General features: G+C 37.3%; 1 protein-coding gene across 4 annotated transcripts; it reads right to left on the bottom strand.

Moving 5' to 3' along the window:
* Nucleotides 1-4,258: 4,258 nt before the first annotated feature.
* Nucleotides 4,259-16,233, bottom strand: zdhhc21 (zDHHC palmitoyltransferase 21). 4 transcript variants are annotated; one of them, XR_010544591.1, is made up of 10 exons: nt 16,027-16,233; nt 15,224-15,301; nt 14,547-14,742; nt 13,877-13,975; nt 12,354-12,465; nt 11,379-11,517; nt 9,929-10,045; nt 8,632-8,675; nt 6,345-6,852; nt 4,259-5,525 (listed from the first exon to the last, which is right to left on the bottom strand). XR_010544591.1 is itself a non-coding variant. In XM_065288991.2 (10 exons), exons 4-10 carry the CDS (start codon nt 14,698-14,700, stop codon nt 6,723-6,725), a joined length of 795 nt encoding a protein of 264 aa, XP_065145063.1. In that variant the 5' UTR covers nt 14,701-14,742; nt 15,224-15,301; nt 15,991-16,037; nt 16,121-16,215; the 3' UTR covers nt 4,259-6,722. The 4 variants fall into 4 exon arrangements, 3 of the variants coding, with proteins under 3 accessions (XP_065145063.1, XP_065145062.1, XP_065145064.1); XM_065288991.2 differs by having other exon boundaries at nt 4,259-6,852; nt 15,991-16,037; nt 16,121-16,215; XM_065288990.1 differs by having other exon boundaries at nt 4,259-6,852.
* Between the last annotated feature and the right edge of the window lie 387 nt (nt 16,234-16,620).

Genomic DNA, 16,620 nt, shown 5'->3' with positions numbered 1-16,620 from the left:
CACAAACCTAATCCGACAGACCTTGTATGTTTTTCAGCCACTGGTTAGAGAGATACTGGCCATAAGTATGCCCATGTTGCCAGGGCCTCCAACTGGAACCCCAAACTGGCATTACTGTCACTGTGACCGTGTGTGGAACAGCGCCTATCACCAGAGAGACCCTGGCACACACCAGGACATGAGACAGAGAGACAGGCAGAGAGGGCATTGGGCATCTGGCCAGGCACATAGAGGGCTGCTGGGAGGCAAAGCACCACTGCCATTGCCAAAAATCTTGCCAAAACAACACACCCAAAACAAAACCTTTTAACAGCCAAATGAAAGGTTGTTCTACAAACATATTTTCTCTACGTGTAAAACTAAACAAAAAGGATGCACCTTGAACTTTTTAAACCCTGATTTGTTTTCATGGTAGACCACTGTACAATATTTCTTCTTGGTTTTCCTTTCTCTATAGCAGTGTTTCTCAAACTTTTTCAGCCCAAGGACCACTTCATCTTCCAATATTTTTCTGAGGACCACCTAACAGAATCCCACTCTAACACGCCCCCCAAAAAACAACAAAATAGGAAGGATAAGCTAAATTTAAGTTTAATATGCAACTGTTTTAAGTCAAAAACAAATTTTTTAAACACAAATGCAATGCTATGTTCAGAAATTATTATATGAATTTTATTTCATTTGAAAAAGTAAATGTAAAATGAGTTGCAGCTTAATATGAACAACAAACTGCACATGTGAAAAAAAACTGCAATTAAACATACTAGAACAGCGTAGGTCCCACTTAATGTCATTCCAAAGAGCACTTCAGTGCACATATCAAAAAAGTTTATAACATGGAACATAACATTGTTTTATGCAGTTTTTTGTCAAAGCTAATTATTACAGTAGCCCTATTTCAACAACAACAGCCATCTTAATAATTGGCAAACATTAGGCTAGCTTCTAATACGACAGAATATGTTTTTAGATTTCGCAAGAGCAGTGAAATCAGGTGTATGTTTGTCAGCACGATACGCATACACGTGCAAATGAACTGTTACTCGTTTAAATTGCATTATTGTGTGAGAACGATGCTTTGAATTTTGGAAAAACGGCAGTTTCATTTATTAAGACATGTAACGTAAATGTCTTTGTTGATAAGCAAGTCATAATTGAGCAGACTTATCAGACAAATTGTCGGAAAAGGCAGTGTTTTAAAGCTGGAAATACAACAAATGAAGTTAAAACAGCCATAGAGTCCGGTCTCTTAACTCACCACAGTCAGCTATCGCGTCTTGAGACGCGGGTGCGAGCGGGGGAGGCGATCGCGTTGAACTTGTGGACCAAAGCGCGAATATAAACACGTGACACAGCTGCTCGCACCAGTCACGTGACTCGCGCTCTGCAGCTCATGCTGTATGAAACAGACGCACGCGCATCAACTCGTAACTGTAGGGCCTGTTGTCTAACTTACTAAATTTATTCTAGAGATGTCTTTTTTACAGACTACATAAAGGGACGGATCAAATTACCTTGGGGGCCGGGTCTGACCCGCGGGCCGCCAATTGAATAGCCCTGGTATAAACACTTGCCTAATTTAGGTCATCTTTTGGCGGACCACTAGGGGGGTTTGGCGGACCACTAGTGGTCCGCGGACCACACTTTGAGAATTACTGCTCTATAGAGTGCCTCTTGTTTTTTTTTAAAGGTTTAAGAGGTCTGTCTTTACTATAAACAGGTGGGGAATCAGCTGACAACTCGAATCGTGTCAATCATTAGTTAAAGTAGCCCAAGGTGTACAAAATGTCAGCTGCTGTAATCTCATCCACAGGCCTAAGAGCTAATTGTTTAACTGTCTCAAGAAAAGCTTTTAACGCAAAGGCCAAACGAGAAACCATGGGGTTTGAATAGAGCAAATCCAGTATTACAAAGCTTTAGCCAAAACACTCAAGTCTGTGGCTGTAATGCGGTATGAATAAAACACATGTGCATGCACACTAATGCATTTGATAAATGGAAAGGTTGCTGGTTCACATCCAAGTAGAACTGTAAATGTATTTGGTGACCCTGGACCACAAAACCATAAGGGTAATGTCATAAGGGTAATTTTTTGAGAATTTGATTATACATCACCACCAAAGCTGAATATCTAAGATTTCCATTGATGCATGGCTTGTTAGCATAGAACAATATTGGGCAGAGATACAACTATTTCAAAATCTGAGTTTGCAAAAAAATCTAAATATTGAGAAGATCGACTTACATTTTTTTTGTCACATTTAAAGGCAGGGTATCTAATTTTGAAAAATGCTAACGTAGCCGACTAGCAATGAAATCACGATCCCACCCTCCATTCAAATCGCCATCCAAGGTTAAGTCACGCGTCTTTCAAAACACATGAACACGCACAGATCAGATGTCCACATCTTATGTCTCATTCAACTTTGCAGTACAAGGCGAATAACATTAGCAAAATAACCAACATAAACAACTGGTTTACATCAGAATTAGTTCAAGCACACTTTCGTTTGCGTACACGTAGTAACTGTCGTTATGCTAATCCGTAAACGAACACAAATTTCACAAGCAACACAATGTTTCATCAAAGTACAATATCTGAATCCATCTCAATACTAGTGATGGGCGATTTCGAAACACTGCTTCATGAGGCTTCGAAACATTCACGAATCTTTTGTTTCGAATCATTGGTTCGGAGCGTGTTTCAAACTGGCCAAAGTCAAGTGATTTTAGCTAACGAGGCTTCATTACGCCATAACGGTTTCGAAACGTTTCGAAAATCCGACGATTCACCAGAAATGACCTAGGTTTTTTTGTATTGAATTTGTTACCAATTTTTTTATACTTGTATCCAAACATTACATTCACAAACAGAAATTCAAAAAAGAAAAACCTATATTTAAAATGTTTCTCATTGAATTCCAGTACCTCTCCACACTTCGAAGAATTAACAACAAGAAAAACATGATGCTTCTTACTTTCTACGATGAACTCTTTACTACACAAACTTGATATGAACTGACTTATTGTTACCACCTCCTTTCCCTCCCCTTCCCTCGTATGTTCCTGTGACAAATTGTATGTTGTATTCATATGTATGTACAATAATTGTTCATTAATAAAAAAAAAACGACGATTCACCACTGGGGGGGGGGGGTGATCACAAATGACCAGTGTAATGTGTCATATGGTTAGGTGAATTCGGGTCAGTTTTATCATGCAAATTCATAAAACATTCATCTTTCTGACGAATAACACTACATTTTTTTCTACTTATTGTTTATAGACAGATTTAATGACAAAAATGTGCAGAATTAAAAAAGTTTCCCACAAATAAAACTAAAAACACAAATAATACATTTTACTTAAAAACATATTTTTAGAACAATGTTGCTATTATTTTGTAAAAAGTGTAAAATGTTTGGACAGATCTTGTTGCCTTTACACTATTTTGACCAGCAGGTGTCGCCAGTGTGTGCTGTTTCGAACGCTTCGAAAAACTGAATCAATTTGCGAAGCAATTGGTTCAATTGATTCGAAGCTTCTAAAAGCTTAATTTCTCCCATCACTACTCAATACATACATATCGCGTACCTACCTTACCAAAATAAACACTGCAACGACCCTTTGCCTCCTGCAGCTGTTTGCATCTCGTGGTAAAGCAGTAAAGTTGCCGATGTTAATTTGGGTTGTCCAGGCAGTTTTTGCTGTTGTTGTTTTAAAAGATGTCTTTCGTTTTGTGGCTTCTTTGCAGGTTGTTAATTCAGCAGGAAAGTTTGCCATTCTCCCTCTGTTTACTTTACAGACGGGATGTGAGCACAAGTGAAGGCGATGACGTGTTAACAGGCTGAGGGAAAAAAAGGCAACGTCCGTTCGGACCGAGATCTATGATTGGTTGAACATTTTTTTGGTCCTACGCCTTTCACAGATGACATACATTTCTACAAATACATTTTAACAACTTACTGTAACATAGTGATTGCTATCAGGATTTGAGGAGACTTTTAACCAGCCTAACTAAAAATGTTTCTGGATCAAATTAGATACCCTGCTTTTAATGAACTGATAAGTGAATGTTGGAAACTACAAATGAGCAGCAGTAGATAAACTGTCAGCAATGACCAGAAAGGTTTCAAATGTGGTGTAAGGTGATGCTGTAAGATGAGTCTTTATTTACCCAAGCATAAAATTTAACAACCGACTAGGGGTGCAACAGATTAGAAAAATGCAAAAAAAAAAAATCACAATTACACCAAACTTCAGGCCAAAATCTTTTATTTAAAAAAAACAAGGCTGCATAAATAATTTCTCTCTGATATACTTCAAAAACCAAAGATTACAAAATAAACACTTTGACTGACACCACAAATAAACAAAAAATATAAACACCGTGACCAATATCATTCCAATATCAATCAATCCTGAAGAGTCACTTTTCTAAATAGCATAAGTACTTTCAATATTAATGAGTAAATTGAAATAATGTTCAGTGATCTACTATACATACAATAGTAGTATTTGCTATAAGTGAATAAATTCTATTGCTTTATAATGGAGATACAGATATATGAATATGAGGTATACCTAAAATGAGTAATAATCTTCTTATATAAGCTCTCTTAATAATTTATATAAGGCTAATATAAGAATATTAGAGTGCCGTAATGTTTAACATATTACATAAATTTCATTAGTCATATGAGTCAGGTAATGGAGTCAAATAGTCTCTGTGCTGTACCGTTCACCAGAATGACAATAATCAGATTACCCATAAAAAGATCCTTAAAATGTAAAAAAAACTAATAAAAGGCAACAAAAAGGCTCAAACATTTTTCAAATATTAAAAACCAGTGAAGATGAACTCCCTTAAACAATTCAAAAACCCAGCAAGTATTACTTTCATAGCCAGTTACATGAGCCCCTAATATAATATCACAAATAGAAAAAAGAATGAGATAAAAGCTTTAAAACAACAACAGGATTTGTGATGTAGTTACTGTTGAGAGATAAAGATGTTTGCTTTAAATTGTTGTAACACAAAAAAGTTGCCATTTCATAACTTCAATTTATTGGAGTGTTTCGCAAGATAAATAAAATAAGGAACTAATATCCAGTTGCCATATACAAAATAATTTAGACTAGAATAGTAGTGTCCATTTTTGTAATGAAACCACTACACATGATTTTCTTTCTCATAATGTCAGAGCAAAATGTCAGCATTCATTCATACCAGCCACTGACCTTTCAACCACAACTGTGACCACAACCAACAAGTTTAAAACATTAACAAAGACATATTAGGCAAAATAGTTTTTTCAAAAACATGAAAGAATGATTCATTATTCTGTATTCAGGTGAAACAGACTGGAAAAGTAAACGTGATCCAAACAGTTGTGGTGGTACAATGTGCACTTCATACAAAGTCAGTTATTGTAACAACTGTTCTTTGAAAAAATTTAGTAAAAACTCCATGTTTAGAGGCACTTCAGACAATAGGTGATTCGCTCCTAGATTTCGGGGTTGATCTGAAATGAGTACAAAAGTATAAAAGCTGTCACTGAGGCGAGACCATTTAAAAAAGTACATCTTTGTACCTAAAGAGTGCATATTACTTCAAAGGTAAACTGAAACTAGATAGGCACATATTTGTCCCTAAATAGGACGTTTCTAAAGGGTAGCATCCCACTGACAACTTTCATACTTTTATTTCTGACAGTGTAATAAAGTCAATTTAATGACACAAATCTAATTTAGTAATGGGCCTCAGTGCAATAACATTGTTTTAAAACTGGCCAAAAATTATAAACAATAAAAAATAATAAGTTAATCATGTTTCACCCTTCCCCCATTTGATTTACAAAAGTAAATGAACATCAGTAAAGCAAATAATTTTATCTATATTTTAAAATGCATATTGTTTGCTCGTAACTTTGACTTCTCTGAATATTATAACAATACTATTATCACAAACAAAACTTTATAAATTATTATTATGATTGGTTTAAATGCTCCCTCAAAGACATAAAAAATGTAGTTTTTTAAGTGAGACTTAAAAAATGTGATCTAAATGTAAACAAATACTTAAAAAAACACAATAAGTTAAAAACCTTTGGATTTTAAAAAGGCACAAATACGAAAATTATAAAATGAAATAAAATTATATAGTAGTCGAATGTTCAGTAGTGGCATTAGCAGTGCTTGGTGAGGTATGTGTAATATGCAAGATAGTAAACCATGTTTCTATTTGTTATTTTTTTGTGTGTGTGTGTGTGTTTGTGTGTGTGTGTTGTTAGGCATTTGGACTACAGCAGTGTCTTTCACTCATGCCAGAGGTCACGCCTCACCTCAAGAGCCATCAACCATTAGGGCCATAAACCAAGACATCAGACTCCGCCCACTCCACTTCTCATGCATGACAACTTCTCACGTGACCCAGACATAGATCTACACAAATAAGGGTTGTCCTGGAAACAACAAAGCTTCAACTTGTTTCATCCTTAATCCTTACAACTACATTTTCAACATGACACCGATTGTACAGCAGTATTCTGTTTGATGTATCTATATAGTCAGGTTTTTATGAAGAACCTGAAGGAGTTTGATCCATTAGAGCTGAGACTGAGCCATTGTGAAGACGATTTAACTGAGAACAAGAGAAGAGAGAGAGAGGGCAGAGGTTGACCTTCACCGCTGGATTGATGTGCGAGTCTCTGTCTGTCTGTCTATACATGAGAGCGGGAGGTCAGGTTGAGCTTTAGAGGCCGTCTGCTCCTGAACGGCAGGAACCAAAGGATCTTCCAGCGAGTGCCAAACACCTCAGCCATCGCTTGTTGCCACGACCGCCCTGGGCCACTGGGAGAGCAGAATAAATTAAATGACACATCGCTGGTTCGTGTGAAATTACAATATATAAGATAGACAGAGATGCTACAAGCATTACGGGTTATGAGATGATACATTTCATTAGTGCTAAAGAGCAGTCTGCGGTCGGTCTGTAAAAAAACATTTTTCCAGGGAAATTAATATGGATGAAAAGCATTTAGTATCTACTCACCTATGTCAAGACAAACTCATTTGATCGTTTATTATGGCAAATTTACTGTATATAAGAATTTGTTGTTTTGTGACCCTTCAATAATTTGGACGCTGTCAACATTTAAATCAAAGTGGAAAGCCTTTTGATGCATGTATTATTCATAATTACATTAATTTATATTCATCTCTCCACCTGTCGTTAACCTCAAGCTATTTTCATGATGCACTTTAAAAGGGATAGTTCACCAAAAAATGAAACTAATGTCATTAATGACTAACCCTCATGTCATTCCAAACTCATAAGACCTCCGTTTATCTTCAGAACACAGTTTAAGATGTTTTATATTTAGTCCATGAGCTTGTTGACCATTCATTGAAAATCTATGTACGGTATACTGTCCATGTCCAGAAAGGTAATAAAAACATCATCAAAGTAGTCCATGTGACATCAGTGGGTCAGTTAGAATGTGTTGAAGCATCGAAAATACATTTTGGTCCAAAAATAACAAAAATGACGACTTTATTCAGCATCGTCGTCTAAAAAAGTTTTTAAAAAAAACTTCGCAAACATGTCTGAGGATAACACATCATCTGCGTCACTGCAGTCATGTGACTTTAGTCTCGCGCATGCGCTTCACAACAGAACTGGAAGAGAAGACAATGCTGAATAAAGTCGTCATTTTTGTTCTTCTTGGACCAAAATGTATTTTTGATGCTTCAACACATTCTTATGTTGCGTTTACACCGGCCGCGGTAGAGGCGGAAAAAAACACTATTTGCGCGTAGTTGGACGCTTGAACATTTGAGTTCACTCGCTTCATTTGCGTGTGAAAGCCGCGCGTGTAATTCTAGTCATTTAAGAAATTCACGCGGAAATTAGCGTCATGGGAGGGGCTTCTGGGACTCCGCTCGCTTCCTGTAATCACGTCACTACTACAGCAAGGTCCTGATTGGTTAAAGCGCCGCGGAAATCCGGCAAAGTTCAGATTTTTCAATTTGTGCGTTTCCCACGGCAACGCTCAATTCGCGCGAAAATAATTCACGTGTAATCGCATCTTTGTATTGACTTAACATGTAAATCACCCGCGCTTGCCGCCCTTTACCGCGGCTGCTGTAAACGCAGCATAACTGGCCCACTGATGTCACATGGACTACTTTGATGATGTTTTTATTACCTTTCTGGACATGGACAATATACCGTACGAACTGTGTTCCGAAGATGAACGGAGGTCTTAAGAGTTTGGAACGACATGAGGATGAGTCATTTATGACATTATTTTCAATTTTGGCTGAACTATCCCTTTAAGTATACTGTAGCTGAAACCTCCAACAACGACTGGTTATGATACGGAAGGGGGCGAAATTCCTTTCATTTCTCTTTGTCTGACACATTTTCAAATCAAATCAAATGTTACTTGTATATCCATCCTGATTGGTTGATTTAAACGGCAGAAGACTGTTTAGTCTTGCATACTTCGCTTGACGTGATATTACGTGAAAATATAATTTAAATAACACACATTTTCATCACATGCCATCTGTAACAGGACCACCACTCCTGACCGACTGTAAGATGCAGCAAGTTTAGATACTCACACATCTTCCATCATGTGGGACATCTTCTCTATAGTAGTCGTGTCCTGTAGTGGAAAACATGAAAGATGTTGATATCACTACTGATATATGATTTCTTATAAATGTAAAAAACAACACAAGCATCGATTCACGAAAACATCTATGACATCGAGCCAGTGGATGCGAGTTGGATCTGTTTTTGATCTTTCCCACGCTGAGAGTAAAAGCGCTACAGCATACACAGAGACAAAAGAGAGACAGTGAAGCTGACAACAGCAAGACTCCCTTGGTGCCCTCCTCACCTTGCCAAGTTGGCACGGGGGCAAAAGGGCATCTGCCTGCGGACAATAGGCCTGCGTGCATAGGGATGCTAAAATCCCCCCTGCTTGCCAGGTGAAGAGACGTGGCAAAACAGACAAAAAAATATGTAAATAAGGCTGGATTAACAGAGGCGAGACTGAGGGGACTGGTAGTGGTGAAAGCGTGATTGACACTGGGTTTCTCAAACAATCTGTGCTTTGTGTATGTACCAGCAGACAAACATATAAACAAGGGCAGTGACCAAGCAGTCATCAAGGTGTTATGTAAGGATTCCTGTAAGTCTGACTAAAGTTGTAAAGGTTGAGGATTTTGCATTAGCAATGAAGTCAGATCCTAAACCGCTACTGGACACGCTCTTGGCCATGGGCGGCCAGCGGCGTGCCAATCCGGCCTGGCTGAGAATCAGGCTGGCCTCAAAGAGGATGTGTGAGGAAAGGATCTTAGCAGGGATGAGTGCTTTAGTCTGTTAGTTCAATTGCTATGACTGGCACAGAGGGACGGGCTAACCACCCTGTCAGCCGTTAAATCTTGTAGCACATCGCACCATGGGATGGTAGGCAAGGGAGCAGCTTTATGCATAAGTAGAGGGTTAAAGGAGAGTACAGGACATGAGATAAGGCAGCTTAACATGGACTCTTAGCAACACAAGTTAGATTAGTGCTGTAAAAGTGTCTTGCAAGATAGTAAGCATCAAAGCTCAAGTAATATACAGGCCAATGAGAAACGTACCAGCAGATTCATAAATGAAATACATAATTGTATATCTGTGGTGGCACAACTTTTTCATAGGAAATATCAAAACTGTATGGGAATATGACTCCCAAGAGTATCAGTAATGGTGTATGTGTTACTCAATAATCATTTTAGTTCACTTCATTGATTCACACCCGTTGACAACAACCATTTGTTTTAGACATTTATAGGTTATGTTATGTCTGAGCTCGGTGGGGAAGATGCAAGACTGATCAGAGATATAGAAAATAAAAAAAAGACTTACTGCAAGGATGCCATTGACCTGCGAGTAGAAAAGGCCGCTCATTCCCCCAAACATGAGCAGACCCATGAAACAGGACACACGTATTAGAGCTAATTCGTGACGTACTGCAAACTCCCCCTAAGGAGAAAGAAAGGGTTACAGACATATGGTCTATGCATTCAGATCCAAATCACAGCACCTCACTACCGGTGGCTGTGTGAAGTGATGTGACACCCAATGTTTGTATTATTTGCCGAAGGCTTTCCGTTCCTAGTTACACCAAACACAGACAAATACACAGAATCCGATATTTTGCTTGTTGTGATAAAGTTAAGCTATTACAGGAGATAACACCACTATCTCTCACACACAGCCGTTGCTGTACATTTAACCGTTTGTTTTGGGTATATAGTATCAAATGAAGTTTAGCACAACTGACCAACATGCACAAAAAAAAAAAAGCATCTGGTGTTAAGTTTAGTTTCTCTCATTCAAATTAGCAGCGTTCAGCACTTTGCAGTAATGTTAATGCCACCCCTAATCTCAGTTAAGTGGTGTAAATCCAGTGCTAATTATCTTCCATTGAGAAGATTCTGCTAAACCACAGAATAAAGCTATAGAAGATGAATTAAAAATGACATATATGTACTATTTCTGCATTAGCAGACAAAGTGTGCACAGTTTGCATGTATAGGACAATAATGCACACATGACTTGACCTTCAAATAAACTGTAAATTACTGTAATTATTCCTGATTTCCTGATTGCTTTGACAAATGTTAAATAATTTTAGCAAAAACTTTAACTTAAAATTTATTTATTTATTTATTTAAAGGGGTCATAGTGTGAAGATCTGACTTTTTCCATGTTAAAGTGCTATAATTGGGTCCACAGTGCTTCTCCTATCAACTCAGAAAACATGAAAAAGAACAACCCAGTAACTAAGTTTTGGTAAACCATTCTGTACAAGCATGTGAAATTAGGTAGTTCAGTTTTCGCCTGTTTTGTGAGGTAGGTAGCAAGGCCAATTACAATAGTAACGCTTCTTAATCTGAACTATCCAACCACGGCACTAGTGCAGATAGAAAAAAATTGACAGCACAATTGAGTTTCAATTTCAACAAACCACCATCATTGTGATCAGTGTTTGCATTTCAAAGGCTTATTTGCATTTTAAAGGAACAGCATATTTTAAACCCTTTAAAACTGTTCACACACCACTTTTTAGTAAGAGTTTCTTATCCTAAAAAAAATTTATTTTATCACTTGTATTTTAGACTTATTTTACCATATTACTGCCCATATGTATCGTGTTAGCATAAAACAATGTGCACATTGAAAAAACGTGGCTTCACCCATATGGTGAGGTATCTAGCTGTTCATTAAAATGGTCATTAATTGAGTTAAAACTATAAAACATTCAGCGCTTGGAACAATAAAACAGAGGTGTGTTTTTGTATGCTGGCCCTACCCGGTCCACCGAGGACAGTGGCTGGAAGTAGTAATACTGGCAAAAGTCCAACACGAGCGTGTAAAGACTCAGAACCTGAGTGTAAAAACACAGCTGCAAAAAGAGCCAGTGGTTATCCTCCCCAACACAATTATTAATCCTGCACACACAGAGAGAGAGAGAGAGAGAGAGAGAGAGAGAGAGAGAGAGAGAGAGAGAGATTGAAATTGAAAATTGAGAGAGAGAGAGAGAGAGAGAGAGAGAGAGAGAGAGAGAGAGAGAGAGAGAGAGAGAGAGAGAGAGAGAGAGAGAGAGAGAGAGAGAGAGAGAGAGAGAGAGAGAGAGAGAGAGAGAGAGAGAGAGAGAGAGAGAATGTAAATTTCAAAATAAAAGTTATTTCAATGCCTAAACTAATAGACTAGTAAAAAAAGTAGGTAAACTCTTTCTTTAAAGGAAAGTTCAGAAGCACCAAAATAAGAAATATGAGCAACGCAAAACGGTTGAGAAGGGCCAAAAAAAAAGCAGAGCGTGCCAGGTCAAACCGTTATTCAAACGAAGACGGAAAACGATATGGGCACATTTTATCCTGTTCTTCTTTTTGCCATTACAGGCGATGACAGGGAGTCACGATTTACTGAATCCAGACAGACAGCAGCCTTCTTCAGCTGTACTGTAGGACCGGACTTAAAGCGAGTTCCTCTGGTCACTCGATATGGCTTCTCCCTCCGTTTTACCTCTCTACAGAGATCTTATTAAACTTTCTCCATAAAAAACCCCCACCAGGAATGTAAAGCTGTCTTAGGTACAGGGTCTTTTAAGGTTATACTGTGACCTTAGGTCAACAGGCGTCGTTCCAATTTGTATCTGAATTTGCTATCAAACCTCGTCAAAATTTCATATTATAACCTAACTGAGATTTCAAGGCACTTTTTAAATAATTAAGAAAACTGTTTGTCTCAGACACAGCTAATGAAAGTGACATTAAGGTTTCTTTACCAGGGACAGTGGTGGTCCATGCGACGCACACAGTGGCCGCAGCGGCTGCAGTGGTGTGACCTCTTTGGCCTCATCATGTTGCATTTATTGCAGAGTTCCCAATCGTCTCTCTCTGAAATAACAAGGCAGGAAAATACATTATAATGAACCAACAATAAATGTACATACAAAAAGGTCTTGATCACCATCTAGTGGTATATTGAGACAAGGATTTTTAATTTGCAGAATGAGTGTGAAGACACGTTAATGAAGGAAAAAATAACAAATACGCAATACGTATATGTAAAATACGCTATTATGCACCGATACGTGAGTTTTGTCAACTGACAGCTCGCTTTGAGTTTTCATTGCAAAAAAGTTGTTCATATTGCCTTTGTGCCAGACAAAAGGTGCTCCAAAATAAATTAAATCATTTGAAAGTTATGATTGATAGTTTAGTTGTTTACAAAAACAGTAAGTCTAGCTAACCACATTTTTAAACTATAGTTTATCAACTTCCAATTATGGGTAGCATGTGATGTAGCTACCTCAACACTGGTAGCTACAAAATATTTACGGCCAACACAGTTGCTCACCAACATATTCATATTTGAGACTTTCGGCGTATCACCTGCATCATCACAAAAAACACAGGCATAATGTGTGCATAAAGTATCTTTATAGGCCAATAGAACATCATTTCACATCATAACACTATGACAACTGTTGTAAGTGAAGTGATATTGCACCAATTGCTGGGCTATACTGCCCTCTTCTGGTTGAGAGGGATTTATAAAGTGAACATCTGCTCTCTCTATTCACAATACAGCACAGCCTCTCATACCTTACTGTGTACAAAAATGACAATGGCTGCGTCCGAAAACTTTAAATTGATGCCTTCTGCTGGAGCATTCCAGGGCAGGAAGGCATCAAGGAATGTCCGAATCCAATGTTAGGTTTACTTCCTGACTCCTTGTCCCACAATTCTATGCCTGTGCGCGCATGGGAATGTGATTGGTCGAGTTCGAAAAAATAAAATGGTGACCAAGAAAGCGGCAGGAGCACAAATTTAGGTTAAATAAAGGTATATTTTCACTTTTTACACCTTTTAATTGCATTCCTAGCAAGAAATTAGTATTGTAGTTCTTAAATATGTGATTAGTTATCACAAAGACGCTCTCTGTTTATATTTCAAACACGCTGCCTTTGAAGTGTGTCCGAAAGAGTTTCTCGTAGCTGCCTTCATGCCTCCGAAGTCGTTGCCTCATTAGGAAGCAAGGCAACAAGTCAGCTGCCTAAGTTTTCGGACGCAGCCAACATCTCAATACATTATAAATATTACAGATCATGACAAAACTCATTTGTTGTTCTTTTTCTATTTTATGTGGACACTTGTCTTTCACAATTGCTATTAATATTGCATCCTAACTTAGTTTCAAAGGTGCAAAGTCCATTTATTACTATTGAAAAATAATAATAATCAGGGCAAAGATTTGTTTTTAGATGTTAAGAAATAATTTTAAATCAAACGTTTTGCTTTTCACCTGCAAGTGGAATTTTGGGATCCTGGGCAAGTCTTCCAGGGTCTGCAGTGGAAGCCCTGAGCAGTGCTGAGACACACAGCAGCGATGCTAGATAGTAACCTAAAGTCAAAAATTAAGAGTGTTTTAACCGCAATATTTCTCAAACTTTCTGTTCAAAGCAAATTCTATGTCCCAAACCTTAAGTATTACTCTTCTGCAATACAAATTGACTTTAATTTTAGTTTTAGATCATGTAAACTAAGGTAAACGGTTACTAATTTCATAATATTGGCATTGCTATTGGCTTTTCAATGGTGGTTAGTGTTTTGGGTCTGTTTTGCATTATTAGTAGTCTAGTAGCAAAAAAGACAGGAAACAAGATGTGAGCTAGGATAACAGAGTGGTTCTAAATGAACAATATTGTAAAAGAAAACTAGGTTTGTAATGAACACTTCACGCCGGGAAGTGTAAAAAACCTGTTTTGCAACTCTGTTATCAACTAACCCACATATCTGAATGTACTGCTCTGTTCTGAGAGGAATTCCGGTTGACTCATATTAATGTACTGCACACACCAGACTGTGGAAGAACGAGGTTTCAGCGAAACTTCTACTCTGAACTGATGCCAACACGTGATAGGAGCTGTTATCAGAAGAACATGGTCAAAGTCTTTTTTTCTATAGTAACTTACAGACCACTAGTGCAGCAGGTATGTGTCCCTCTGCATAGTGTGGCAACAGCACCAGCTTGGGAATGAGAAGGGTGTTGTAAAACCAGATAAACAGCACCGTGCTTATGCAGAACCAGCCCATGGGGTCCACCACAAAATGCAGACGTAGCTTCATCTTTTCCGGATAGCGTACGTGGCAGGATAACTGATGCAGCTCCTTAACACAGGCAGAATGTAGCCAAAAATACAATTTAATATGGAAAATATTGATTTGTTCGTAGCCAAAACAGGATATGAAAAATGAAGCGGCTGGTCTTTATTACTAAATCATTCACACTTTAAAGTCAATGTCAGAGGATACCAGCTCGACTGCATGCTGTTATTCAAATAAAACATGCAGACATACAACAAGTCCTAAATAAAATACTAAGAATTTCTGAAATTAATTTTGAAATAGAAAAACGCTAAATAAAAGCATTTTTACTAATAATAGTCTTAAACTTTTATTCTTACTGTATATTAATAGCTTTCATTATTCTACATCCCTATAAAACATTCACTGTGTATTGTACGCTTTAGTGTTGGAACTTGGTTCAACAGACTGTAGTATCACCTGAATGTAAGTAAACATGTGAAGCTAGAGGGTTTTTGGTAATATAAGTACTTGCAAATGAAGTAAACAAAGCAGATGAATAAACCTTAACATCAGTGAGTATTGCGCCTCTTTAATGGCTTCAGTCCACAGAAAGCACCAGCTTGGTCTTAGCCATGACAACCTAAAAAAAGCACAAAAATTAATTGTTTGATATTGATAAGCAATAAACCATTTGATTCATTATATTTTTTTAAACAGATGTTTGGAGAGTTTCAAAAATGCATAGCCTCATGCTGTGAAAAGAAAAAACACTAGGTGCGGCCAAAATTGTTAGTATGAATAATTGTATATGAAATATTAAATTCTTACACAATGTAAGTTATCAACATATACTTTTTTTAACTAACTTACTATTTTAAATAATACCTTTTTATTTTGTGTATGCACATTTTAGGTGTGTCTAGGTAGAAAATATTATCAGAAAATGGGTGATTGATGAAGTCACGTAAAAGACATAGTGGGCTGCACTAGCTTTGTTCATGTTCACGCCCAGGATCTTGCGAAATACAAACATTTTATTAAATTAATAGCATTGCTAAAATGGATGAAACCTAAAAATAATAGCATTATTAAATAACCACACCGTCCTTCTTAAAACGCCCATGTTTTCATAACAGAGACAGTGACAGTTAATCTTCATCTTGACAAAATAACCACAATTTAAGAATAAATCTCTTGATTTCATAAGCGGTTAATTAAAATAACTCACGTGTCTGTATTTTGTGTTATTGCTGTGCATTTTTTGTCTCATGGTCATATATTCAATATGAGTTGTAAACATGTACTCAGTCAGTAATAGCATAGCAATACCTTAGTGATGCCCACGAGGATGATACACAAACCCACCTGGTAAACAGCTGAAGAAATATCTCGAAATACAAACGCACACAATGAGAAAACAAACGTTACGTCAAATAGCCCGACTTAAAATCATATTTACCAATGAACTTATGCGCTGAGCACACTAACGTGTGGAGTATTTGACGTTGGTTTCTGAAGATTGGAAGATATCACCTCTTCCTGGACTGTGATTGTACGGAAGCCGCGAGGTGTGAAAAGTCATTCGTGCGGTCTGTATGTGAGAATTCCAACCATCTCTAAGGCTGTTTTTTGTTTTTTAAGTTTTCAAAATATATAGATAAAAATCTAGTTATACGGTTGTTGTTGCTGAAGATTTAATTGAAATAAAGTTACACGTGTTTTTCTTTATTTTATTTTGTTGTATTTTCATTTTATTCTGTAAACCCTGATATTTTTACCAGTTTGTTTTAATCTATTTGTATGTTTAATTATTTATGTAAGTGTTTGTTAAGTGTTAAAAAATAAATATGTGGGAAAAACCGTTTCTGCTGGAAAGTAACAAATAAATCGAAATCCTTCCACAAACACACACACGCGCGCATTTGAGCTATGATATTTTCCATCCCAAAAAAATCATAC

The sequence above is a fragment of the Paramisgurnus dabryanus genome, chromosome 2, assembly GCF_030506205.2.
Source record: "Paramisgurnus dabryanus chromosome 2, PD_genome_1.1, whole genome shotgun sequence".
NCBI lineage: Eukaryota > Metazoa > Chordata > Actinopteri > Cypriniformes > Cobitidae > Paramisgurnus > Paramisgurnus dabryanus.
Note: the sequence above shows the minus strand (reverse complement) of the source record. Positions and strands in the feature narration are given on the sequence as shown.

Bases quoted from the DNA above. Each gene is read 5' to 3' on its own strand.
- zdhhc21 (XM_065288990.1), bottom strand. From the start codon at position 14,700: ATGAAGCTACGTCTGCATTTTGTGGTGGACCCCATGGGCTGGTTCTGC. The intron at 10,046-11,378 runs GTAGGGCCAGCA...CTTTCTCCTTAG, and splicing joins CACTGTCCTCGGTGGACCGG to GGGGAGTTTGCAGTACGTCA. The intron at 6,853-8,631 runs GTGAGTATCTAA...CTGCTCTCCCAG, and splicing joins TCCCACATGATGGAAGATGT to TGGCCCAGGGCGGTCGTGGC.